The sequence below is a fragment of the Cololabis saira genome, chromosome 16, assembly GCF_033807715.1.
Source record: "Cololabis saira isolate AMF1-May2022 chromosome 16, fColSai1.1, whole genome shotgun sequence".
NCBI lineage: Eukaryota > Metazoa > Chordata > Actinopteri > Beloniformes > Belonidae > Cololabis > Cololabis saira.
The window spans coordinates 39,175,021-39,202,124 of NC_084602.1; the positions used below are offsets into that span (position 1 = coordinate 39,175,021).

At 41.4% G+C, this 27,104-nt stretch overlaps 1 protein-coding gene across 1 annotated transcript in view; it reads left to right on the top strand.

Moving 5' to 3' along the window:
- Positions 1-320: 320 nt before the first annotated feature.
- Positions 321-27,104, top strand: part of LOC133462199 (otoferlin-like) — a 35,006-nt gene continuing 8,222 nt past the window's right edge. Inside the window, exons 1-28 of the mRNA XM_061743340.1 lie at positions 321-366; positions 2,569-2,686; positions 2,779-2,833; positions 2,915-3,046; positions 3,131-3,193; positions 3,288-3,372; positions 3,459-3,618; positions 3,702-3,888; positions 3,990-4,176; positions 4,909-5,132; positions 6,388-6,496; positions 6,604-6,778; positions 9,689-9,809; positions 9,890-9,990; positions 10,066-10,156; positions 10,996-11,112; positions 11,189-11,341; positions 11,457-11,646; positions 15,963-16,087; positions 16,790-16,924; positions 18,679-18,696; positions 19,144-19,305; positions 21,264-21,383; positions 21,453-21,614; positions 25,705-25,867; positions 25,945-26,018; positions 26,103-26,129; positions 26,234-26,369. Of these exons, the coding sequence (XP_061599324.1) occupies positions 321-366; positions 2,569-2,686; positions 2,779-2,833; positions 2,915-3,046; positions 3,131-3,193; positions 3,288-3,372; positions 3,459-3,618; positions 3,702-3,888; positions 3,990-4,176; positions 4,909-5,132; positions 6,388-6,496; positions 6,604-6,778; positions 9,689-9,809; positions 9,890-9,990; positions 10,066-10,156; positions 10,996-11,112; positions 11,189-11,341; positions 11,457-11,646; positions 15,963-16,087; positions 16,790-16,924; positions 18,679-18,696; positions 19,144-19,305; positions 21,264-21,383; positions 21,453-21,614; positions 25,705-25,867; positions 25,945-26,018; positions 26,103-26,129; positions 26,234-26,369 (3,436 nt within the window). The remainder of the gene's footprint in view (positions 367-2,568; positions 2,687-2,778; positions 2,834-2,914; positions 3,047-3,130; positions 3,194-3,287; positions 3,373-3,458; positions 3,619-3,701; positions 3,889-3,989; positions 4,177-4,908; positions 5,133-6,387; positions 6,497-6,603; positions 6,779-9,688; positions 9,810-9,889; positions 9,991-10,065; positions 10,157-10,995; positions 11,113-11,188; positions 11,342-11,456; positions 11,647-15,962; positions 16,088-16,789; positions 16,925-18,678; positions 18,697-19,143; positions 19,306-21,263; positions 21,384-21,452; positions 21,615-25,704; positions 25,868-25,944; positions 26,019-26,102; positions 26,130-26,233; positions 26,370-27,104) is intronic.

The window sequence follows — 27,104 nt, forward strand, 5'->3', positions numbered from 1 at the left end:
TCGACTTTTTTCCCAAGATTGTATTTCAACATTAATCTCGACATTTCGACTTTTTTCTCGAAGTGCATAATGAAAAAAAAATCTTCCCCCAGTTCTAACTAATATAGAAACATGCAGCATGTGTTGCCTTCATTCTAAGGCTGATACAAGACTTTTCATTTTTTGCGGCTCCAGACATATTCGTTTTTTGTGTTTTTGGTCCAAGATGGCTCTTTCAACATTTTGGGTTGCAGACCTCTGGACTAGATCAAGTGAAAATGAGTCAACTGTGAGTAACTCATTTCTCCTTCACAGACCACAACGAGGAACATCTTGGAACCATGAAGCGCAGTAAGAACCGCGGGAACAAGGAGGACAGGAATGCAGGTATCACAGGGTTCAGGGGATCATGGGGTTCAGAGAGGAAGAGAACAAGACCGGTCATAGGGACGGAGTTGACGAAATACAAGCGCCAACAAGAGCAGAAGACATGAGGAACCCCACCTTCAAAATAAAACAGGAAACAGTTCAAACCAAATATGAATAAAGAAATATAGATATGGGCATAGCCAGAATGACTAGAGAGCCAGAGTTACTAGAGAGCCAGAGTCCCCAGAGAGCTAGAGTTACTAGAGAACCAGAGCTACTAGAGAGTCAGAGTTCCCAGAGCGCCAGAGTTACTAGAGAGCCAGAGTTACTAGAGAGTCAGAGCTACTAGATAGTCAGAGTTCCCAGAGCGCCAGAGTTACTAGAGAGTCAGAGTTCCCAGAGCGCCAGAGTTACTAGAGAGTCAGAGTTCCCAGAGCGCCAGAGTTACTAGAGAGTCAGAGTTCCCAGAGCGCCAGAGTTCCCAGAGAGCTAGAGTTACTAGAGAACCAGAGCTACTAGATAGTCAGAGTTCCCAGAGCGCCAGAGTTACTAGAGAGTCAGAGTTCCCAGAGCGCCAGAGTTCCCAGAGAGCTAGAGTTACTAGAGAACCAGAGTTACTAGAGAGTCAGAGTTCCCAGAGCGCCAGAGTTACTAGAGAGTCAGAGTTCCCAGAGAGCTAGAGTTACTAGAGAGTCAGAGTTCCCAGAGCGCCAGAGTTGTCAGAGTCCCTAGAGAGCCAGAGTTACTAGAGAACCAGTATTGCCAGAGAGCCAGAGTTCCCAGAGAGCCAGAGTTCCCAGAGAGCCAGAGTTCCCAGAGAGCCAGAGTTACTAGAGAGCCAGAGTTCCTAGAGAGCCAGAGTTCCCAGAGAACCAGAGTCCCCTGAGATCCAGAGTTCCCAGAGAACCAGAGTCCCCTGAGATCCAGAGCTCCCAGAGAGCCAGAGCTACTAGAGAGCCAGAGTTCCCAGAGAGCCAGAGTTACTAGAGAGCCAGAGTTCCTAGAGAACCAGAGTCCCCTGAGATCCAGAGTTCCCAGAGAGCCAGAGTTCCCAGAGAGCCAGAGTTCCCAGAGAGCCAGAGCTACTAGAGAGCCAGAGTTCCCAGAGAGCCAGAGTTCCCAGAGAGCCAGAGTTCCCAGAGAGCCATAGTTTCCAGAGAGCCAGAGTTCCCAGAGAGCCAGAGTTTCCAGAGAGCCAGAGTTCCCAGAGAGCCAGAGTTTCCAGAGAGCCAGAGTTTCCAGAGAGCCAGAGTTCCCAGAGAGCCAGAGTTCCCAGAAAGCCAGAGTTACTAGAAAGCCAGAGTTCCTGAAGATCCAGAGTTCCCAGGTGGCCAGAGTTACTAGAGAGCCAGAGTTCCCAGAGAGCCAGAGTTACTAGAGATTCAGTTACTAGAGAGCTAGAGTTCCCAGAGAGCCAGAGTTACTAGAGAGCTAGAGTTCCCAGAGAGCCAGAGTTACCAGAGAGCTAGAGTTCCCAGGGAGCCACAGTTATTAGAGAGCCAGAGTTCCTAGAGAGTCAGAATTCCCAGAGAGTCAGAGTTCCCAAAGAGCCAGAGTTCCCAAAGAGCCAGAGTTCCCAAAGAGCCAGAGTTCCCAAAGAGCCAGAGTTACTAGAAAGCCAGAGTTCCTGAAGATCCAGAGTTCCCAGGTGGCCAGAGTTACTAGAGAGCCAGAGTTCCCAGAGAGCCAGAGTTACTAGAGATTCAGTTACTAGAGAGCTAGAGTTCCCAGAGAGCCAGAGTTACTAGAGAGCTAGAGTTCCCAGAGAGCCAGAGTTACTAGAGAGCTAGAGTTCCCAGGGAGCCACAGTTATTAGAGAGCCAGAGTTCCTAGAGAGTCAGAATTCCCAGAGAGTCAGAGTTCCCAAAGAGCCAGAGTTCCCAAAGAGCCAGAGTTCCCAAAGAGCCAGAGTTCCCAAAGAGCCAGAGTTCCCAAAGAGCCAGAGTTACTAGAGAGTCAGAGTTACTAGAGAGCCAGAGTTGCCAGAGTTCCCAGGGGGCCAGAGTTACTAGAGATCCAGAGTTCCCAGCACCAACACTAGGAGGAGAAACCTTGCCTAATCAACATGTGATGGACAATGATCCGCAGTGCTGAATCCCAAAAATGGAAAAAAAAGTCTAGTTAGGTTGTTTATTCTCTCATATAACAGTACCGTAGCTCTTGTAATTAATCATTATATTTTTAGTCGTCCTTATAGTTTGTCTTATATACAATCTCCAGATGAACCAGCCGTTTTAGAGACAGAGAATCTGGACATGTTCATGGATGGAGGCCTGGACCCCGACACCATGTCCCTGGCTTCAGTCACAGCCGTCACCACCAACGTGTCCAATAAAAGGCAAGTATGGCTCGCTTGTCCATTTGGATGATTTTAAATGATTTTCACTGCTTTAGTTTACCATCTTTACTGGTCCAATCTGACCCGTACAGATCGAAGCCAGACATCAAGATGGAACCCAGCTCTGGGAGACCGGTTGATTACCAGGTAAGTCGCATAGATTAAATCAATGGCACAGCGCTTGATGGGCGTCATTGATTGGTCAATCAATCAACCTTTTAATTTCAGGTTAGTGTGACTGTGATTGAAGCCAGGCAGCTGGTGGGACTGAACATGGATCCAATGGTCTGTGTGGAGATTGGAGAAGATAAAAAGTACACCTCAATGAAGGAATCAACCAACTGTCCCTACTACAACGAGGTGAGGTTCTGTTAACATCGTAGCATCAAATTCCTTTAAGAATGTAAGAAATACACTAAAAACTATCACTTTTCTCTCCTGCAGTATTTTGTGTTCGACTTCCACGTCCCTCCAGACGTTATGTTTGACAAAATACTGAAATTGTCTGTAAGTAATTTGCGTGGAATGCCATTTATTGTCCATTCCTACAAGATCAGTGTCTCCAACTACTGAAATATACGTCTGCTGCACCTTTGTTTAGGTAATTCACTCCAAAAACCTCTTGCGAAGTGGAACCTTGGTTGGGACTTTTAAACTGGACGTGGGCACCATCTACACCCAGCCAGGTGACCAGTCAATGAGCGCCAGCTTTGCCGTCGTAGTTCTTGGTCGAGCACGCAAATGTTGACTCATTTCTTCGTTTGTCTCGCAGAACATCAGTTTTACCACAAGTGGGCTCTGTTGTCAGACCCCGAGGACATCACTGCAGGGTGCAAGGGCTACGTGAAATGTGACGTCGCAGTTGTGGCTAAAGGAGACACAATCAAAACTCCGCACAAGGCCAATGAATCTGATGACGATGACATCGACGGGTAAGATAAAAATCTTGATTTGACTTATCATTTAAGCCCAATACAGGCAAGTTATTTAAAATTTTAAAACCTTTTTGTGTCAGTAATCTGTTGTTACCGGAGGGGGTGCCGGCGGAGCGACAGTGGGCCCGATACTACCTGAAGATCTACAGAGCAGAGGGACTCCCCAGGATGAACACCAGCATCATGGCCAATGTCAAAAAGGCTTTTATAGGAGAAAATAAGGACCTGGTTGATCCGTATGTGCAAGTTCATTTCGCTGGGCAGAAGGCAAGTGGCGTCAAATATCACAAATAACAACTCTGTTTCTGATGCATCTAAGATGTGTAAAGTAATAACGATGCTCTCATGTGATTTAATTTGGATTACAGGGGAAAACGTCCGTTCAGAAGAGCTGCTATGAACCCATCTGGAATGAACAAATCGTTTTCACTGAGATGTTTCCACCACTGTGCAAGCGGATGAAGATCCAGATCAGGGACTCTGATAAAGTGAACGACGTCGCCATGGGAACCCACTTTTTAGACCTCAGGAAGATTTCCAATGATGGGGACAAAGGTGATTATTATTTAGACTTAAGTCTTCTTAAGTTCTCCATCCTATAAGCATTGCCTTTACCTGTGTACGGGATTTTCTTGTGATCTATTTAAGACAAATAGAAGCTACTTTGTGTAGCTATACCACTTCTGACCACATGAGGCAGCAAATCACAAGAAAATCCATGTCATCCCCTGGAGGATAGCGCAACAAAATGCACATCTAATGGGGAAAAGTGGTCTTACATGCTGGACTACGGAAGAGTAGGAGAAAAAATATTTGGCAGATTTTTTTTTTATTGTGCACTTCGAGAAAAAAGTCAAAATGTTGAAAAAAAGTTGAAATGTCGAGATTAATGTTGAAATACAATTTTGAGAAAAAAGTCGCAATGTCGAGAAAAAAGTCGAAATGTCGAGATTAATGTTGAAATACAATTTCAAGAATAAAGTTGAAATTTTGCCTTGTTTCTCAGCATTTCAACTTTATCCTCGAAATTGTACATCATTATTCTCGACATTTCAACTTTTTTCTTGAAGTGCATAATGAAAAAATATTTTCCTCCTCTAAAATATTATTTTCATTTTTCTCCTGCCTGGCCCTAATACTCTTCCGTACTGCTGTCCCCGCTCATTAGCAGATTTTTGTCAAAACAGCAGATCTGGCGCCCCCATGTGGTCAGAAATGGTACCATTACACAGAGTGTCTTGAAAACATAAAATGTTCATATACAAGATCCAAATGACCCTTTCTCAGGCTTCCTTCCAACACTTGGGCCGGCCTGGGTGAACATGTATGGCTCCACTCGGACCTACACCCTGATGGACGAGTACCAGGAGCTAAACGACGGCCTCGGGGAGGGGGTGTCCTTCAGGGCCCGTTTGCTCATCAGCTTGGGCGTAGAGATCCTGGACCCCTCCTCGCCCGACATTACCAGCTCCACGGAGGTGCAGCTGGAGGGAGTGCCCAACATCTCCGAGGTGGGTCCCTGCCGGATGGGCGGCCATGCAGGAGCAGCCCATTGTTTGCTCTGCTGACAACCATTGTGCCGGGATTAGCGTGAATAATTAATAGTCTTTATTTAGCCAGGCTGGTTGCATTATTGATAGCTGGTGGCATTATTATGACTTCCTTTTGTTGGTACGCAGCAACTCCAACTGAGCACTGGCACCCCCCAACGGCATGTTATTAAAGTCATGTTTGCCAGTTGGACAGTTTTAAGTCGTTGCCGCACGGAGGCCGGCCCTCGCCCCCTCCAGCCCTCGCCCCCTCCAGCCCTCGCCCCCTCCAGCCCATATTCGGTGCACACTCACTCCAAAATTTACAAAACTAGGTCATTTACAAATCTTGTACAAACCAAATTTCTATTAGATCCTATCCAGTAAAGTATTTAGTCCAAAATACATTATTATACCAGTAAATATCCACAAACAGCCGCTCTTCATCTCGAGCGTCGTCGGAGAAGCACATGTTATTTGTTTATACTCGGTAACTCCTCCGTCCTGCACGTTTTCAGACGGGAGAGCGCAATGCTAAAATGGAGCGTACGCTCTACATTGATCGACAGGTCATCCGGCCATACAAGAGCTTCCTGTCCCCTCATAGTGAATGAGCGCCTGTGTTGGGGCGGGACGAGCACGTCCGGCTTTTGTCATGAGAAAAACCTCAGCAATTGCAGCATTCGCCCAGAAGATGGTGGAATTGTAGAGCAAATGAAATGCTCAACACAACGATATATATATGTACATGGTATCTTCAACGGTTCAAAAGTTATGCCCATGGGACATAATTGTTATAATAAAACTCTTTGTAACACATAGTCTTACAAAAACATGTGTAAAATACTCATTTTTTGTGGTATTGTTATCAAATTTGGAATTGCACTAGATAAGGCTTCAGGCTGTGTCTCAGTGTGTTTTAAAACCAATAAGTCACAGATTCATCTGCAGACATCTGATTACAAAACAAATTTCTGGCAGAAATAAAAACCTTCTATTTCAGTGTGTTCAAACTTAGATTACTGAATTATAGTAGGAGTTACAGTGATTCTGACAGTTGGGGGAAGAACTTCATAGTGTTACCTTTCAAAAGATACCAGAACCATCCATGAACTTCAAACGGTTCAAGAACAGCTTTCAATTTACTTTGGGTATAACTTGGATAGGTGTTTTGGGCGACTTTTACAAGTGCGGGAACAAGTTAACCTTTTTGATGGCTTTCTTATGATTTCAACAGACAGCTGCTGGAAAAGTCGAAGAATTTTTCCTCTTCGGGTCTTTCCTGGAGGCCACAATGATCGACAGAAAGATCGGCGATAAGCCCATCAACTTTGAGGTCACCATAGGTATTTCTCTTACATCATATTTGGCCTGAACAGAATCAAGGTGAGGTAAAGATGCAGAGTGCCAACCTCGTCACAAACCCACTCCCTCCTCCGTTGATTCTTACCAGGTTACTATGGAAACGAACTGGACGGAGTCGTCCAGCCAAAAACGAAGGGGAAGAAGGGTGGTGCTGAAGAGGAAACTGAACTGATCCACAACTCCAGTGATGAGGAGATGGAGGATGACGGAGACCTGACTTCTGTGGCAACTACTCCACCCATGAAACCTGTCATCACTGACCGGTGAGGACAGTGATGTCATCGCAGAGTGGTACCAGAGTGGGAACTACCCACCTATGAACCAATAAGATGCTGCTGATGTAGGATGAAATGGTTGTAATTAGGGCCCGAGCACTGACAGTGCGAAGGCCCTATTGAATCCGTAGGAATTTTTTTTTTCCCTGTTTTTATTTTTCCGATGAAAGGAGGGCCTTTTTCCCCCCTAAACGTGCCCCAAAAGTCACCAAATTTTCCATCAAGTCAGGCCTGGTGATAAATGTGATATTTAATGGTTTGCATTAATGGGCGTGGCCTAATGGCTCAACAGCGCCCCCTAGAAAACTTTGTGCCTCAAGCCCCACAATACGGTTTGACGTACATGCACGAAAATCGGTACACACCTGTATCATGTCACAACTTAAAGAAAAGTCTCTTGGCGACATGGCCGAAACCCAACAGGAAGTCGGCCATTTTGAATTAATCGTGTCACTTTGGCGCAATTTATGCCATTCCTTCAGCAATTAATACGGCCCGAACCGTAACGTGCACCCAGGTGTGTTATACATCAAAATGTGCGTCTAGATCCTGTGACAACGCGCATTACTTTTCTCAGTCAAAAGCGTTACCGTGACGACGATAGACGCCAAAAAGCGCCCCCCCTTCATCTGATTGGTCCATATTTGATAATCCTTATTCTCTGCCATAACTTTTAAAAGGTTTGACATAAAGAGTCGTGGGTGGTGTCATCGGACTCGGTTTTGAGTCCTTGAACATAATTGGCCTGAGTAAGCCCCGCCCCTTCTTCTGATTGGTCGATATTTGATAGTCCCTATTCTCTGCCATAACTTTTGAACGGGTTGTGATAAAGACTCGTGGGTGGTGTCATCGGACTCGGTATTGAGTCCTTGACCTTCATTGCCATTGAGTTGATACGCAAATCTGAAGAAGCTGAGATGGTATGGAAAATTCTTATTTTCAACAACAAATTTACTTGGGAATTTAAATCTACATTGACTTTTTAGAAACAGTGATCCTCAAAGAAAGGTTGAAATAAATTTTCAGATTAATTTTTCTACAGGTTAAATAACATTTCAGTGCAAGAAGCTGCTCCCCTGCCTGTCTGAGCCGGAGACCCGTAACCATCGATGTTACAGATGGCCACCCATGAAGAGTCACAATTCATCAATTACTGATAAAATCAGAGAGAAAAGACTAATTTGGAAAAAAAAAACATTGCACCACTTCAACATCTGCGGGCTCAGAGGCGCCGTCACACAATTAACACATGTAATGTGGTCTGATGAATCAGCAGTCAAGATCTTTTTTTCCAAGAAATTGGCGCCATGTGGATCAAAATAAAAGGAGAAAAAGACAAAAACGACCATTCAGACTGTTATTACCATGAAATCCACTGGTAGGGGTCGTGTCAGTCTCGTCGGTGAAGCTCACCATCCTCACCTCCGTGATGGGAGCTTTTATGCTGAAAACTGAATTTCATTTCATTTTTTTTTTTCATTTTATTCTTTATTTTCATTCAAAAAACAAAACAATTCAATACAAACACAAATACAAATGTTCCTAACTTATGAATGAAAAGGGAGCAGAAAGAAGAAGAATCTTATCTGATCTGCCCCTTTCACAAATAACATCATTTAATAATAATTAAAAAAAAACAAAAAACTAAGTGAATAAAAACAACTAAAATAAAATTAAAATAACATTAAATAAAATTACCACCGCCTACGGGTATGTCAATCAAACTCAACATTTTTCGTTATATTTCCTTAACATACAGGTTTTAATTGTTCTTTTAAATGTAATTTTTGATTTGGATTCTTTGTTTTCTTTGTTCAGATTGTTCCATAAATTGATTCCTTTCACAGAAACACAACGTTCCATCAATTTTGTCCTGCATCTTGGTTTTATAAAAATCTCTGTTCCTTTTAAGTTATACTTACTTTCTCTTTTTTCAAATCTTTTCTGAATGTTGATTGGTAAAGTTTTTTTATGAGCTTTAAACATAATTTGCAGAATACTATAATCTACTAATTCATGAAATTTCAACAAATTTAACTGAAGGAATAATGGATTTGTTGGATCTCTATATCGTTTTCTACTAATTATCCTTATGGCTCTTTTTTGCAGAATGAAAATTGATTGAATATATGTTTTACAGGCATTTCCCCAAACTTCAACACAGTAGGTCAGATATGGAACCGAGAATCGAGATTTAAGACCAAACTGCCTTGGAGATCTTTTCTAGGGACATCCATTCCTTTATTTTTGACAAAACAATGCAAAACCACATTCTGTACGCATTATAAAAGGTAAGTTAAGGAAGTGGAGGATGTGGTTAAAGGACTGGTCTGCTTGCAGTCCTGATCCATCCCAGATATAAAACCAGAACTTTTCAACAAATAAAACAACAAAACAACAATGATGATCCAGTATGACTACACACTTTTAGATGTTTTTTTTATTTTCTACAGGAACTGCACAAAATGTTTAATCACTTGGTATCATTGATACAAAACTATCGTGGGTTGACACTGTCTGCAAAAAGATTAAAAGTAGCTAAATAAGAGCTGCATTTTGCAAATGATATAAAATCCAATTTGCAATGCGTTTTGCTTTCAAATGGAATAATCTTTGAGCTTATCAGCAAGTGTTGTTGATATTTACTGAATAAAGTGTCAAATGAGCCTCTGGGAACTGGAAAAACAGATAAAAAAGAGGAACCAATAATGTTGAAATAGACTTTTTTGGCAGCTTATATTCAATTGCAGGCCAGAGCCTCAGGAGTTGAAATGAACCGAAATGCAGCATCTGAGGAGAAGCTCATCATTTCATCAATTACACATACGGCCAGTCTGTAAACCACGCAAATTTACTTCTTTCCACATTAACCAAACCGAGGTTGTCTTCGATCCACAGGAACTATTTCCATTTGCCGTATTTTGAGAGGAAGCCGTGTATCTACATCAAAAGTTGGTGGCAGGATCAGAGAAGGAGGCTGTACAACGCCAACATCATCGACAACATCGCCGACAAGCTGGCAAGTCCACAACGTATCCGTCGCCACTATAAATGATGTAGCAGAGTGATGTTCACTTGCATGTTCACCTGCTTTCCCAGGAGGATGGACTGAACGATGTGCACGAGATCATCAAAACGGAGAAGACCTATCCTGAACGCAGGCTTAGAGGAGTTCTGGAGGAGCTCAGCCAAGGATGCAGGTCTGTCCGAAACAAAACAACCATTCTGATTTATTATCTTAAACCTTATCACGGACCAATCTCTCGCTCTTTCAGTCAGTTTCTTTCGTTGGCAAACAACGACCAGAATCAGTCCGGAAGAACCAAACTCGACAGGGAGAGACTGAAGCTGTGCCTGACAGAAGTGGTAGGTCGTATGCCTGTGTTGAAAAAAATCGATTTCCCAATTCTAAATTGATTCTCATATTAATTCCTAAAAATCGATTCATATGTCTAAAGATCGATTTTTTTTTTTTTGGGGGGGGGGGATTTTTTTTTTTCATCATTACATCATTACATTACACTTTTGATTTTTTTTTTGTTTATCCCCAAAAAAGGAATGTTTTGTTGGACACGAGAATAACTGGTGCCATGTTTTTGCCTTTAAATATTTAATTTTTAAAGGTATGAAAACATTAAAGTGTTAGGTTATAATTGCATAAATTGTCTATATTTCATTGCTTTATATACTGTCTTGGGGTTACATTTGCAAAAAATGCTAAAAACCAAATTCTCAAAAATTAAAAACCAAAATAGACTGAAAATGGAACAAATAAAAATAGAATGTGGGAAAAAATAAAACTGATTTCATCCGTCTCTGTTTCCTCCCTGGATCTGTTTGGTAATTCTGACCCACCCGATGTTTCTGTTTCAGTTCTATCAGCATTCTGGGAGCTGATTGGTCCTTACAGCATCATTAGCTGCAATACTTGCTGTTGAATCTCAATATAATACTAGTATTAATATGTTGCAGAACTACAGTCATATAATTCATGCAACAGCTCAAAAAACAGTTTTAATAACACTAACCCAAATCAATATCGGATTGAATCAAATCTTGATAATCGATTCTGAATCTTAAGAATCGGAATCGAATCGATTCTTGACATTTGAATCGATCCCCAGCCCTAGTAGGTCGACCCAAAGACTAAACACACCGGTGTCTTTTCCTTTAATTTCGCTAAATATTTTCCTCTGGTTTTCCAGGAGAGCACTGGTCAACAAGCTAAGGCCATGAGGTCTCAGGTGAAGAGGAGCACAGTGAGGGATAAACTCAAGCTGGCCCAGAACTTCCTGTCAAGGCTGCGCTTCCTGGCTGACGAGGTAAACTCGTTTATCCGCCGTATCTCAGCGCGTCATATATCAGGTGACTGATCTGTGACTTGATCTGCTGCCGCAGCCTCAGCACAGCGTCCCCGATGTTTTCATCTGGATGATAAGCAACGGGAAACGCATCGCTTACGCGCGCGTCCCGTCCAAAGACATCCTCTACTCCGGCGTAGACGAGGAGAAAGGAAAGGACTGCGGAAAGGTCAAGACAATCTTCCTCAGGGTGAGTTTAGACTGAACGGTCAAACGATGATACCTACTTGAAGTTATTCACTAAATTCTTTGGCTGTATTCGCATCACTCTTCAGAAATAAAGTAGCTTTGCACCTTTTTGTCAGATCCCTGGTAAGAAGGGCTTTGGGCCTGCCGGCTGGACGGTGCAGTCAAAGATAGAGATTTATCTGTGGCTCGGCCTGAACCGGCAGCGGAAAGACTACCTGAGCGGCCTGCCCAACGGATTTGAGGAGAACAAGTTGTCCAAAGGACCTGGCCTGCCGTGTTCACCTCCCATCAGCCTCACCTACATGAGTAAGACCAGCATTTGGTTCAATATGTGTTATGTGCTGACTTCAACCATCTGACAATTCACATGCCTTAATGCAAACATGTGAAGGGTTTTAAATGACTCAACAACCTCTATCAATCACGACAATACAGAATCAGAATCATGTTTATTTGGCCAAGTCAGGTCAAACAAGAAATGTAATTTGACTCGGTTATTTTCGCTCACTGTACAGTGAATAGGCAAAAGACAACTCTTATTAACAAATATACAATTTTAACCCTTGTGTTGTCTTCGGGTCAAGGAAGGAGGAAGGAAGGGAAGAAGGAAGGAAGGGAGAAAAGAAGGAAGGAAAGAAGGAAGGAAGGGAGAAAAGAAGGAAGGAAGGAAAGAAGGAAGAAAGGGAAAAAAGAAGGAAGGAAAGAAGGAAGGAAGGAAAGAAGGGAGAAAAGAAGGAAAGAAGGGAGAAAAGAAAGAAGGAAGGAAAGAAGGGAAAAAAGAAGGAAGGAAGGAATGAAAGAAGGAAGGAAGGGAGGGAGGAAAGAAGGAAGGAAGGGAGAAAAGAAGGAAAGAAGGAAAGAATGAAGGAAAGGAGAAAACAAGGAAAGAATGTATGAGGGGAGAAAAGAGGAAGGGAAGAAGGAAGGAAGGAAAGAAGGGAGAAAAGAAAGAAGGAAGGAAAGAAGGGAAAAAAGAAGGAAGGAAGGGAGAAAAGAAGGAAGGAAGGAAGGAAGGAAGGAAGGAAGGAAGGAAGGAAGGAAGGAAGGAAGGAAGGAAGGAAGGAAGGAAGGGAGGGAGGAAAGAAGGAAGGAAGGAAGGAAGGAAGGGAGAAAAAAGAGGAAGGGAAGAAGGAAGGAGAGAGTAGGAGGAAAGAAGGGAGAAAAGAAGGAAGGAAGGGAGAAAAGGAAGAAGGAAAGAAGGGAGAAAAGAGGGAAGGAAGGAAAGAAGGAAGGAAGGGAAAAAAGAAGGGAGAAAAGAAAGAAGGAAGGAAGGAAGGAAAGGAGAAAACAAGGAAAGAATGTATGAAGCGAGAAAAGAGGAAGGGAAGAAGGAAGGAGAATTAGGTCATTTTGACCCAAAAACAGTACAAGGGTTAATAAAGTGAAAGGTGCAGCAGTATGAGGTAGACATGATTATTGATAGGTCCATTGTTACAGCATATGATTGCGATGTTATTTTTATTGCACAGTGATTGATTACTCTGAGACTCTTGATTTCATCAGGTCTTTAAAGGTGACCTATTATGGCATTTAATGTATATTTTAAACAGGCCTTGAATGTCTTAAAAACAAGCTTTTGGTTGTTTTTTCTACATAAATCAGAAATTCAGCCTCTGGGCCATGTCTTTATTTTTACCGCTTCTAACCTCCTTCTGCGGGGCGGGGAGACTATGATAATGAGGCTCTGTGCTGATTGGCTGCCTGAATGACGTGTAGCAGGGGAAGGAACAAAGCCTCTCTGGGCAGAAGAGCAGCATGGGACACTATTAAACCGTGTCCCATGCGATGCGAGCGAGCGTCAGCGACAAAATCAATTCCATTGCTTTATTTTCTATTGGACTGCCCTAACTGGCAGTTCGACGCGATAGTCGGACACTCGCATGCATTTATGACACGGTGTAAATGGATCTTAAAGCCTGATTTACGGTTCTGCGTTAAATCGATGCGTACCCTACGCTGTAGGCTCTGCGTTGGTGAAACGCGGAACCATAAATCAGCCTTTAGTCACCTCGTCTTCACACTAATTCACACAGGAAGATCTAATTGAATTCTAAACAGGTACACCACATAGGGGTGTAACAATATATCGTGCCACGAAATTTCGCGATACAAAAACGTCACGAAACGTGTCGTGGAGGTGACAACCTGTATCGCGATATTGGGTTATTAATATTAATCTATTGTGTTGACTAGTAACGCGCATCCGACCGCGACCGCAGCCGCGACCGCGCGGACCAAAATCTTACTCCGCTCAGAAGAAAGTAGTCCCGTTTTGCGGTCCTCTTTTGAGTTCTGAACTTTTACTTATTTAAGTCTGGTGTAGAGTTAAGCCTTACCTTATTAAATTAAACCTTTTTGGGGTCGTGAGTAGGATAAACACGGGAGAACTTCTGCGTGAGTTTGCGTGTACTTCAATGTCCGCTCAACAGCGTAGGATTTTAGAACATCAACACAACACCTAGTGCTGTATCACTCCGCCCAATCTAAAACATACTAACTGATATACTGACTAGTGTAATTATAGTCCCTGATTTACATCAGAATATAAAGAATATATTTATAAAATAATGAACTCTGAATTACCAAAATAACCTTCTTAACAAAAATAAATCTCCTCTTACACTTAAAAGGTGAGCATGAATCAATCTTTTTTATTATGTAAAATTTTATGTATTTATTTACTTGTATTTATTTATTCAATTTTAGTTGTTAAATTTCTGGAAAAGAAAAAAGTCAAATCATACATGAAACTATTCAGTTTGTGGCTAAATATTTGTACTTGTATGAAACTGAAGATGCATAATGCAAACCTGACATTTACTTTTAGTTCAGTTTGTGGAAAATGGTTGGCCTGGCTTTCTCTTTAAAACTTAAACAGTTATAAAGCATTACAAACTGAAACAATAGGGCAAACGCACAGCATTGTTTTGTATTTTGTCTTTCAAATAAAAGACAATTTTTTCCAATCATATATTCCTCTATCAAGGTTGTTAAAAAAATACTGCTATAATATCTTATCGTATCGTTATCGTGAGATTAGTGTATCGTTACACCCCTAACACCACAGTTCTTTACTCCGATTGTACCTGTTAGGTAACACCGGAGCTAAGCTAAAGACTTAGCCCATGCAAAGATCATACTTGTATACAAATATAAATAACGTAAAAAATGTACGTTCTTACCGCTGACTCATGTGCAGTTGCCGGGTCCGTACTGTTGGTACTGATCCTTTTATGAGGGTAAGTGTCGATGCAAAACCTAATTTTTACTGTCCCTCGTTGTTGAAACAGCCTGAGGTGAAGTGGTTAGCACACACGATTCACCGCTACAAAACAATGGCGGAAGCTCCGGCCGGCGGAGTTAGTTGTGGGCGTGGTTTCACGCAGCAGAGGCCGACCGAGGCGTGGTTGGCATTTTGGTTACGTAACAAAAATGCGCAGAATCTTATTGGCTCGTAGATCCACATCACACTGGACGATCATCCGGGCGGCTGTACAGACACTGCAGAATTTGGTTGCTTTCCTCCTTCTCTGAGTTGTCAGGCTGAGGGGAGACCACTTTATATATTTTAAAGCAAGAAAAAACATGTTTTTCAGAATAGGTCCCCTTTAAATACAACCTCAGACAAATGCCATATGGCATATTACTTTGTATACTTAAACCTACCCTATCTTATCTTATTTATAATGCCCCTTCTGGGAATTAAGAAGGCAAGTCGCAGCCGGTATTAATCAAATTCACCCCATTAAATTGATCATCGACAAGTGTGAGCAACTCTAAAGAAGCAATTGTTGGAGCATTTAGATGTGTGTTAACACAATGTGTGTTGCCAATGAGGGCCGAGGTGAACAGTGGTCTTGGAGGGTTACACAGCCATTCCCAGACAATTTTAAGCCTTTTTAGTAGAAAACCTTTAAGAAAGCTGCCTTTTTTTCAAAGAGTGGATCATCCACGCTCAATTAATTGGGAAATCCCATCTCTGACTATTGGCCATTATTAGATTAGCAGTGAGAAAAAAAACTGGTTTGACTTGTTTGGATTGGAGGCCGAAAGAAAGCATTTCCACCACAACACAACTTATAATTATAATTTTGTTTTTGGAAAAAAACTGTAGACGTATGGAAAGACGCTCTTGAGACAAACAAGGTGACGGTGAAGATGTGAGGCCATGAGTCCAAGGCTCAAAGGAAACTAGTCAAAGCAGCAAAAACACATGTCAACCACGTGGGCGAAGGGGTAATGAGTTGGGGTGGTTTTGCAACCACAAAACCAAAACTAATAAATAATAATCCAGTCCAAAGCCAGACCTCAAACTGGGATTTTAGGGAAAGCTGTGCATAAATAAGAATCTGACGATTCTCAATAAACTGAATCAATGTTGTGAAGAAGACTAAACCAAAATTCCTCAGCAACAATTTCCCTTGAAGATACCGCGGCTAAACTTGGTTTTGCAGACTCGTGACGCACTCCTGAAGGATGTAAACATAGATTTTATTAAATAAATAAATCACATGGTATAATGTGTCACATGCTGTTGTTCATCTGGTGTAGGGTTTCCATATGTTTTATGACTTTCTGTCATGTTAATTCCTAATAATCTTAATTTGAATGTTTATCTGCAGTGAAGCAGATCTTCCAGCTCAGGGTCCACATGTATCAGGCTCGCAGCCTGTTTGCAGCCGACAGCTCCGGTCTGTCCGATCCCTTCGCCAGAGTCTTCTTCTCTACACAGAGTCAAGTCACTGAGGTGAGCGTGTCCAAAAGGTTTATTTTTAATTCAATTCAATTCAATTTTATTTGTATAGCGTCTAATACAACAAACGTTGTCTCTAGACGCTTTCCAGAGACCCAGAACTTGACCCCCGAGCAATTATTACATAAACAATGGCAGGTAAAAACTCCTCTAGTGGGAGAAAAACCTTAAGCCAAACAGTGGCAAGAAAAACTCCCCTTTAGGAGGGAAGAAACCTATTATAGTCTTGTTCTATAGCTGCAGCTATGACTACTGACTCTAACACACTAGAGTTTACACTACGTAGAGATTTACCAACACCAGCTAGAGGTTTACTAAACACTAACTATAGGCTTTACTAAACAGAAAGGTTTTAAGTTTAGTTTCAAAGGTGGAGGTGGTGTCAGCCTCCTTAACCCAGATTGGAAGTTGGTTCCATAGTAATGGTGCCTGATAGCAGAACGCCCGCCCTCCAAATCTACATTTGGATACTCTAGGAACTACGAATAAACCTGCACTCCGAGAACAGAGAGCTCTGCCAGGAACATAAGGCACTATTAGGTCTTGCAAATAATGCGGAGCTAAGCCGTTTTGCGTTTTTATACGCGAGTAATAACATTTTTAATTGGATTCTGAATTTTACGGGTAGCCAATTAGAATTTTTAGATAATAGTTAAGCTGGATCATCATAAATATGGAGGTTTTTGTTCTGTTCAGGTGCTGGCCGAGACTCTCTGCCCAACGTGGGACCAGCTGCTGGTGATTGAGAACGTGGAGTTGTTTGGAGAGGCCTGTGAGCTGAGAGACGACCCCCCCATTATCGTCATTGAGATTTATGACCAGGACACAGTGGTGAGGGCTTCCTTTCGTACAGCGACAACTCCACCCCCAGCAGCTTAGGGGGTGGAGTTAATAACACATCCCCCTTCGCGGGGTATACTTTTATATTCCCCAACTTAAGTTAGAGAGAACACAGAAAGATGTAAAAATTAAGGCTGGGACTTTAGCGCGTTAATTTCGATTAATTAATTAAAGAAAAAATAGCACGCTAGAAAAAATAACGCATTTTAATCGCATTAGTTTTTCCCCCCCGGAACGTTTTTCACGGGACGAATGTCACACGGACGGCGCACCAACCAACCAGACCCCTTGAGAGAGAGGCTGCATCCGAAATCACATACTTCCACCTTAATGATATTTACTGATATTTACTCAAAAGTGTGCCAAACTTAAGTATACTTTTTAGTATATACTTTTCTCTCCAGTGAACTCCAGTGAACTCCAGCCTGCAAACATGCACAAAAGAGAAAAAAGGGGGGCCGGCACAAGAAACTACAGGAATGATGGACAAAAACGATAGCTATGAGATATTTATAATAAATAAAAATGGAAATAGAGAAGAGAGGAAGGGAAGAGGAGAGGAGAAGAAGGGTGAGAGGCACCGCTCAGTGGATCATGTCTGTGCCCCCCTGCGGCATAAGCCTATAGCAGCATATCTACCACCAAGCTATATTTGAGACTAACTATTATAGTCTTGTTCTATAGCTGCAACTATGACTACTGACTCTAACACGCTAGAGTTTACACTACCTAGAGATTTACCAACACCAGCACAAGCTAAGTTGTTACCACACACGTTAAAGATGAATGAAGTCGCAGACGAAAAGGGTCTCGTTGGTCCCGTGGATGGGAAATTTAGTTTTAAAAAATGGATGGATGGAAGATTGCTCTGTTTTCTAATGTGTTTCCATGTTCTGGAATGGACTTGAAACAGTTGAGAGTATTTTGTTATATTTAAGTGTTTTTTACAGAAGGTCCTTGACTATAGGCTACCTGTCTCATTCAATGTGATACTGCATATATTTAATTTACTGAACTTTATAGCAAATTGCACTGATTTGTTCTTGGTGAAGCACCACCTTGATAAAAATAAACTGTTTCATAAATTGAACATATGTTTTCACTAGTCAATTATTCACTCGTATACAAAAATCCATTTGAAACAAACAAAAAAAGGAAATCTCATTGTTCTCAGGTCTAAAATTGATATGCGATCAAATTGCGATTAATTGTGATTAATTAATTACACAGCCTGTAATTAATTCAATACATTTTTTTAATCGAGTCCCAGCCCTGGTAAAAATGTATTCTGAACTGGGTCTGTGATGTCAGAGAACCTGCAAATCTAAGCTCACTTTGTTCAGAATCATCAAAATAGAATGACAACATTGTGTTATCTCAGAGTTTGAGTTGTAGATACCTCAGACACCTATTTAAAAGAACTTAAGCACAGACCCCCCCCACCCCTCAAATATGGTGCAAGTGCCCCTCTAGTGGAGCAATGCGGTGGTGCAAGATGTGCCAGACTGTGCCCACTCAATACCACACTACTGTCAATAGCCTTTTTGAGGACACTGCACATTTATTTACCCCCATGTCTTATGTATCTCTCAGTATTTCTCACACAATTGTCTTTTGAAATGGTTGAACTGTATTAATGTCAACATGACGTGATTTACGCTGGAAAGACCGTTTGCTGACTGACGATTTTATATCTGCTCCTGACAATAAACACCTTTGTTTTGGATGACCCTTTGGATAAGTAGAGTGTGGATTGCCTTGATGTACGGTAGCAGCAATGAATGAGTAGACTACACTGAAAAGGCATGCAAGAGGAATAAGATATGTCCCATAAGGACAGACAGATGGACACTACATGAACTTCTTATTCCTGTTGCATTCCTTTGAGGGATATTTTGTGTTTTGGGATGTTTCAAAAGTGAAAATTTGACTCTTTATAACCACTAACTGCAAGAAAGATTCAGTTGCAAACATCTGTTTTGCAGTTTACTGGTTATGTTAGGGATCATGCTTTTGTTTATTCGGTTTTGCTTTTGTCTCTTTTTTTGTGAAGAAACATGTGCATCTCCAGCCATGTTTCTCCCTGTTGATTAAGTTCAATATTTGAATTCCCTTTTCTCATGGCTGGCCTCTCTTGGTCGGCCAAAATGAGCATTATTTAAAACATTACTTCCAGTTTTCTTTAGTTAACATGTGTCCTATGGTTCCAGGGTAAAGCTGACTTCATGGGTCGGACTTTCGCTAAACCTGTGGTCAAGATGGCGGATGAGCACTACGGTCCACCGCGCTTCCCCCCCCAGCTGGAGTACTACCAGATCTACCGGGGGAACTGTGCAGCTGGTGAAATGCTTGCAGCCTTTGAGCTCCTGCAGGTCAGTTTGCCGCAGAATCGGCACCGGCCCCTTTGCGTGTCCATCCCAGCGGTGTTTTTTTTTTTTTTTGGAACTTAATTTTTATTTAGTTTTCAACAACTATACACCACATACATTTTCTTCTTTCTTTTTCCCTTTTTCAGCGGCATACAACATTTGTACACATGGGCGATTTACTAAGATCCTAAATAAAGAGTACTAAATTGCGTGTGCACTGAAAAAAGTTTGTGCGTGCTGTTGTTGTGTGTTTTGCGGGTGATCAACTAAGATTGCGTGCACAATTGATAACAGGTGCAAACAGCAGTATTTAAATGAGGTGTTGCGCGTCTTACGGTTTGCGGCGCAAACTTTGCGCCATGGAGAGTCTGGATGGAAAGCAGGATATAGTCGCAAGCGCAAAATGAAATTTGACGAGTTGGAGTTAGAGATATTAGTGGACGAGGCAAATTGTTGTGCCGTATTCAGCACCCCTGCCGTGAAAAGCACCCCCTCATATATTCAATGATAAGTAGACCAAGAAAAAAAACAACACACTGACACTTCATATATACACACTCACACAAACACATACTTAGGAGTTTATATTATATATATTTACAAATATTATGGAAGACAACACAGTAAGCAGGCTATTAATTAATGACATCAATAACCATTTACCCGATTTTTGTTATCTGTTACTGTGATTGTGGGAAAGTATGACTATTGTGGAATCCATGAGCGCATTTAAACATGAATCATTAACACAAAACTGGACGCTAAACAGAACGTGACACGGAATGAGAACATCATTTTTGTCAGACGAGGGGGTGCTTTTCACGGCAGGGGTGCTGAATACGGCACAACACCGGACCGGGGTATGACTGCAGAACAAGTATAGGCGCACAATGAGAAACACTTTTTTCTCCATGAAAACACGTGATTTATTTATTATCACAAATAAAAAAATGAATGTGCCTCCTGTGGCAACCTTTTGCTGAATAATACTCGATTTAACATTCAAATAAAATATTTCTCCTTTTGCATGTGCAGATAAGCACCTTCCTTTCGAACGTATTAAATACAGACGCAATCACAATCCCCGCAAAAACTTTCAGGCTTGGTAAATCTCATTGCGTTTGGTAAATGAACCTATTTGCATCTTCCCCTCCCAGTATTTAGCGATTCCTACCGGGTACGCCCCATATTGATTATTCATCAGGGCAAAAGTACTAAATGAACAGCGTGTGCTATTTTGCGTATTTGAGAGACGCAGTCGTCTTTGCAGGCTGTTAGTAGATCAGCTTGCACTTTGGTTTGCGGGTGATGTCAAGTTTGCACACGTTTTTACACACGCAAACCTTTAGTAAATCAGGCCCATTATACTTAAGTATTAAGCAAATAAAACAAGAGAAAACGATAACATAATTATTCCAAAATATACGTATATGATAACAAACCCATAAATTAAGAAAAAAAATAGTAAAGTCAATAATAATAATTGTCCACTCCAAGGTACAACGGTGTGTATAGAAAAGCAGGCACCATATTTACTCTAGGAGAAATTGGCATGTGTATAAAATATGTGTATAGAGGGAATACAGTAAAAATTAGGCAGGTGGGCCGAGCAACATTGGGTAATAGAACATATTGTATTAATAAAGCGGCTCCATCGGTTAATAAAGGTGGATTTTTGCACCCTTAATGAGTAAGTGATTTGCTCCTTTTGATAGAGATCCCATACTTTTTGGATCCATATATTGTATGTGGGAGAGTCTGGTTTCAGCCATCTGATAGTTATGCACTTCAAGGCTGCAGTAAATAATATACTTAAAAGGTATTTCTTGGCTCTCCTGTCCAGGCTTTTGGGTATTACTCCCAGCAGTGCCACTGTGGGGTCTTTGTGGAATATCCTGTTGAAAAACCTCTTTGAGGGCATCCCCAGCGGTGTTTTGACTTTGCTTCGTGTGGTTTCTTAGATCGGCCCCAACGGGAAAGCCGACCTCCCTCCCATCGAAGGTCCCACAGACGTGGACCGCGGGCCCATCCTGCCCGTGCCGCTGGGGATCAGACCAGTGCTCAGCAAGTACAGGATTGAGGTGAAGACCCAGTACCAACTGTGATTCATTTGTGAAAAGTCAAACCTGCTAACATCCTTTTCCTCTCAGGTTTTGTTCTGGGGGTTGAGGGACCTGAAGAGGGTGAATCTGGCCCAGGTGGATCGGCCCCGCGTGGACATTGAGTGTGCAGGGAAGGGGGTCCAGTCCGCCCTCATCCCCAACTACAAGAAAAACCCAAACTTCAGCACTCTGGTCAAGTGGTTTGAAGTGGTACTGTATTATTTCCAGTTCAATTCAGCTGTTACCAAGAGCAGTTCAAGACTCCATAACTCTGCCATGAGTGAATGCATAATCATGGAGCCAGATCATCAATGACTACGTTTACATGCAGTCAAAATTGGGGTTATTGCTAATATTCCAGTTACTGAAACATTGGGAATATTCCGTTTACATGGTGATTAATCATTCAGGATATCTGGATCAAACCAGCGACGCACGGAGAACATCATGACGCAATTCCCATCATTTCCGCTTCTTCTTCCTGGATCCAAATTCAAAACAAATGCTGCTTCAACTTTTCTCTCACCTTCTTGTAAATCTTCTATCCCGGTACTTTCTACCGTCTACAAATGCAGAAATGTTCATTTCCTTCATCACATTTATGAAGTGATTAGTCTCCTCCTGGTCTTGTGTTTCTCCGTGTTTATAAGAACTTCCTGGACTCAAAAGACCAGGATTCCTTGTGAACAGAACATGTGCAGAAAACTAATTCCTGTTCCGTTTGATGGGGATATTCTGTTAGGCGTTTTTAAAAAGGGGTTATTGGTGTTTACATGGCTGTGCAAATTTGGGTTATTGCCAATATTCGGGTTTTAAAAAGGTTATTGATGCATGTGAACTAGGGATGGGCGGCATGGACTAAAACATTTATCACGATAATTTCTGGCATTTATCCCGATAACGATAAAAATTACAATAAAAAAAAATACCAATTCAACTCCATCTTTTTAAATATAAATCTATCTTCTTTCTTTCTTTCTTTCTTTCTTTCTTTCTTTCTTTCTTTCTTTCTTTCTTTCTTTCTTTCTTTCTTTCTTTCTTTCTTTCTTTCTTTCTTTCTTTCTTTCTTTCTTTCTTTCAGATGCATTTTTTTTCTTTCTTTCAATGCATTTCTTTCTTTCTTTCTTTCTTTCTTTCTTTCTTTCTTTCTTTCTTTCTTTCCTTTCTTTCTTTCTTTCTTTCAGATGCATTTCTTCCTTCCTTCCTTCCTTCCTTCCTTCCTTCCTTCCTTCCTTCCTTCCTTCCTTCCTTCCTTCCTTCCTTCCTTCCTTCCTTCCTTCCTTCCTTCCTTCCTTCCTTCCTTCCTTCCTTCCTTCCTTCCTTCCTTCCTTCCTTCCTTCCTTCCTTCACATACGTTGTGTGTGGATTCAACACAGAATCATAAATCAGCTTTACACAAAAACGTAATTTATCGTTTTTACCTCGAGATGACAAATTCTTATCGTGAGGAATTGTTTTGACGGTTTATCGTGAACGGTAAAATATCACCCATTCCTAATGTAGACGCAGTCATTAAGACAAAAGACTATTTCTAAGTTAGTCCTAGCGTCCACCTACGTGGGTTATAGGTTCTCTGGGGCAGCAGCTTAAGATGAGAAACCAAGACCTCCCTCCCCTTGGCCACCTCCTCCAGCTCCTCCACCTCTTCCAGCTCCTCCAGCTCCTCCACCTCCTCCAGCTCCTCCAGCTCTTCCAGGAACAGCCTGTCCATGCCAACTCAGATTTAATCTGATTTAATTTAATCTAATCTATTCTAATCTGATGGCCGTGCCAAGATACTTCAACTCGGAGTTGCTAATTTTCATCACACACTTGGATCCAAACCTTTTCAGCTGAGCTCGAGATCGTGGTTTGATGATGCCGATAGGACAGCATCGTCTGCAGAGAAAAGCAGACCTGAACCCTTCCCATCCCCTCTAGAAACCTATAAATTCTGTTCATAAGAGTTGTGAACAGACTCGGTCCGACTCCCACTCTGAATGAATCCAGGTTACTATTGGAGTCAGTAATCCCCTCCCCCTGAAACTGTCCCTACAGAATACCCCAAGAGACATGGCTGAATGCTTTCTAGGGGTGTGCAAACAAGGGTACCTCACGATTCGATTCGATTTCGATTATTGGAGCTTCGATTCTTCGATTATAACGATTTTCGATTCGATTATTGGTGCCACGATTCTTCGATTATTGTGATTTTTAATGCTTTTTTCCATACAAGATTGATTTTGTCTTAATCTGTGGCTACATTTGTAAATAAATAGCCAATCAATTAACTCAGTTCCTCTAACAACACTCATTAAGTAAATAACAAGGTTTTTTGAACATCTGACATGTATTTTACAAAGACACAAAATAATTTATTTTATGACTATGTAAACATTTGCTCTTTGACTTACTTAACTTTGACCAGGGAAAGCTGCACTTGCATGAGAGCGCCCTCTATTGGCGGAAAACACTGAAAACGGTCAAGCCCTGGATTTAATGAGTTCATTAATTCAAGTAAACAAGATATGTACTTCCATCAAATTTATTTAGTGTAAACAGACAGTTTAGGATGAAGAATACGGTAACCGGCAGGTCAGAGATTGCACAGGTTTTGTGTTAAATGTCATTTTAATGTGAAATCTGTAGGAGCTACAGCGAGATGCGTCCTATCCCCTCATTGCTCCCACCCATGGGTCAATTTATTTAGTGTAAACATATCTGCCATATTTCAAGTGAACAATAAGAAATGTGCATTCTTGAAAATTAAATGATTCAGCAGCTTATTCAGTCTGGAATCTGGATAGGATAACTTAAAAAAAAAAAAAAAAAAATTTTTGATTAATCGATTCCAAATCGTCACGTGACGCATCGCGATGCATCGACACATCGATTAATTGCACCCACCTCAAATGCTTTCTCCAAGTTTCAAAGTTGGTCAGGTGACTTTTTAGGTAATCGTGCAACTAAGCCAAGAGACAAACCGTAACAGACATATTACTTCCTTCTCACTCAGTGCGGTTATATGCACATCTAAATCAAGCTATTAGCAACAATCTAGCTAAGGATTAAACTGGAGTTTCAGAGAAATCCAAGTAAACATGCGCGAGAAGACAACTGATTATTGAGTGAAGTGCCTTCGACTCTGCAACGCTAGGTGGCGCCCCACGCACTTTAGCGTTGGCGTTCTTCCGGTTCCTTCTTTGTTGTTTGCCTTCTTCTTCTCTTTTTGTGTTGATATTCTGGCTTTTGTGGTGTCGTCACATCTGGAAGGGGGAGTTCCGGGACAGTTGCTAGCCCGGCTAAACGTGGGTTGCGTATAAATGCAGGAATAACTCGGATTAGGACGCATTATTTGGCACTAAAAGCTTGATCTGAAGAGCTTCAGTTTGGTTCGACTACGGCCGAGCTAAGGTGTAAACACGGCTGTTAAAACTTCAATATTTGTCAGTTTAAGGCAGGCGTCGGCAACCCAAAATGTTTTAGAGCCATATTGGACCAAAAACACAAAAAACAAATATGTCTGGAGCCGCAAAAAATGAAAAGTCTTGTATCAGCCTTAGAATGAAGACAACACATGCTGCATGTTTCTATATTAGTTATAATAACTGTTAGAACTTTTTTTTTCATTATGCACTTCGAGAAAAAAGTAGAAATGTTGAGAAAAAAGTCAAAATTTCGAGAAAAAAAATCGAAATGTCGAGAAAAAAGTCAAAATGTCGAAAAAAGTCGAAATTTCGAGATTAATGTTGAAGTACAATCTTGAGAAAAAAGTCGAAATGTCGAGAAAAAAGTCAAAATTTGGAGAAAAAAGTCGAGAAAAAAGTCAAATTTTTGAGAAAAAAGTCAAAATTTCAAGATTAATGTTGAAGTCCATCTCAAGAAAAAAGTCGAAATGTTGAGAAAAAAGTCAAAATTTCGAGAAAAAAGTCGAAATGTCGAGATTAAAAAGGAAAGGAAAAAGGAAGAAAAAAAGAAAAAAAAAAGAAAAAGGAAAAAAAGAAAAAAAAGAAGAAAAGGAAAAAAAGAAAAAAAGAAGAAAAAAGAAAAAAAAAGGTCAAACATTTTTTTAAAGCTCCAGGAGCCACTAGGGCGGCGCTAAAGAGCCACATGCGGCTCAGGAGCCGCGGGTTGCCGACCCCTGGGTTAAGGCGACAATTCGACTTTCTGTTAGTGCATGTAAACAAACTGAGAGTTAAAAAAAAGACAACTTTAAAAAATAAGCATTTTTAAAGCTGAAGGCGTAATTACATTCACCATATACTGGAACATTGAACGTAGTTCGTAGAAATGTCACTAAGTCCAACTCTGATTTGTTTAGGATTTGCCAGAGAACGAGCTGCTTCACCCGCCGCTGAACATTCGCGTGGTGGACTGCAGAGCTTTCGGCCGCTACACTTTGGTCGGCTCGACCGCCGTCACCACCCTGCGGAGGTTCATCTACAGGGGAGCGGACAAGCAGGCCAACAGCTGGAACACCAATGGTACGACGCCAGCCCCGCCGGTGAATCACGCTGGAGCTTCAATTCAGTTCACTTAAGTTTATCTGCTTACGTTTCAGAGGAAATCATCGTCGTCAACATGGAACCTGATCCTGCTTTTAAGAAGATGGACACTGTGGTCAAACTAGATTCTGTGAGCTTCATCTTTTTAGTCTGAGGAATCTTTGATTCACATTCCTCAGCTCAGAAATAAATATTATTTTGTCGTTTCTCCCAGTGCTCTGAAGCTGTGGTCAAGGTTGAGGTAAGCTTTTTCCCAATTCATGCAGAAAATTGACAAAGTTAACGTAATGTCAAGTTGTCTCAAAGCAATGCTGAGAAAATCCATGTTGAATTGTTAAAAAATAGGATGATGAAAAAGATGGAAAGGGGAAGAAGAAGAAGCGGAAGAAGGGCGAAGAGCCCGAGGAGGAGGAACTGGACGAGAGCATGCTGGACTGGTGGTCCAAATATTTCGCCTCCATTGAAACTTTGACCGAGGCAAGTGATAGTCTTCTTTTGGTATACGAATTATATAATTGTATATATAATATATATTTTAGTGATGGGACTCGATTAAAAAAAATTATCTAATTAATCAGAGGCTTTGTAATTAATTAATCGCAATTAATCGCATATCAATATATAATATAGCAGTTCATAAGTTGGATCAGCCGACGCTAGGGGGGCGGACCGGAAGTTACGTCTACCGGAAGAAAAACAAACTTAGCCACTACAACTTTGAAAAGCTCACAATTTTGATGTTTCCTGTTTCCATCTGTTCTTTTAATGATTTCCAGGTCCTCCAAGCTATTTATTAAATAAATGGTCTCTGCTCTTGACCAGCGTTTACTGCGTGCTGCCATCTTGAAACTTTGTTTGGAAAACAAGCCCAGGGTGGAATATAAGCGTCATGGAGACAGACGGGCGAGGGAACGAGCAGCAATTTGGATACATTTGGATAAAAGCACACAACCACTTTTATCCAGGGTTCCACTCGGTAGTTTTTTTAAAACTAAAGTTTCCGCCCACCGAACCAGCAACGACTTCCCAGCGGTTTAGTTTCCATTGTTGTTTCTCGTGTTGAGTTCTGTGCATCAGTATTACGGGTAATTTATACCAGGAAGTCGTGCAATGAGAAACGTTTCCGCACTGTTTGGAGTGCAAAAGTAAATTGCGATTAAATGCGTTATTTTTTTTTGTCGCATTATTTTTCTGTAGTTAATTAATCGTAATTAAC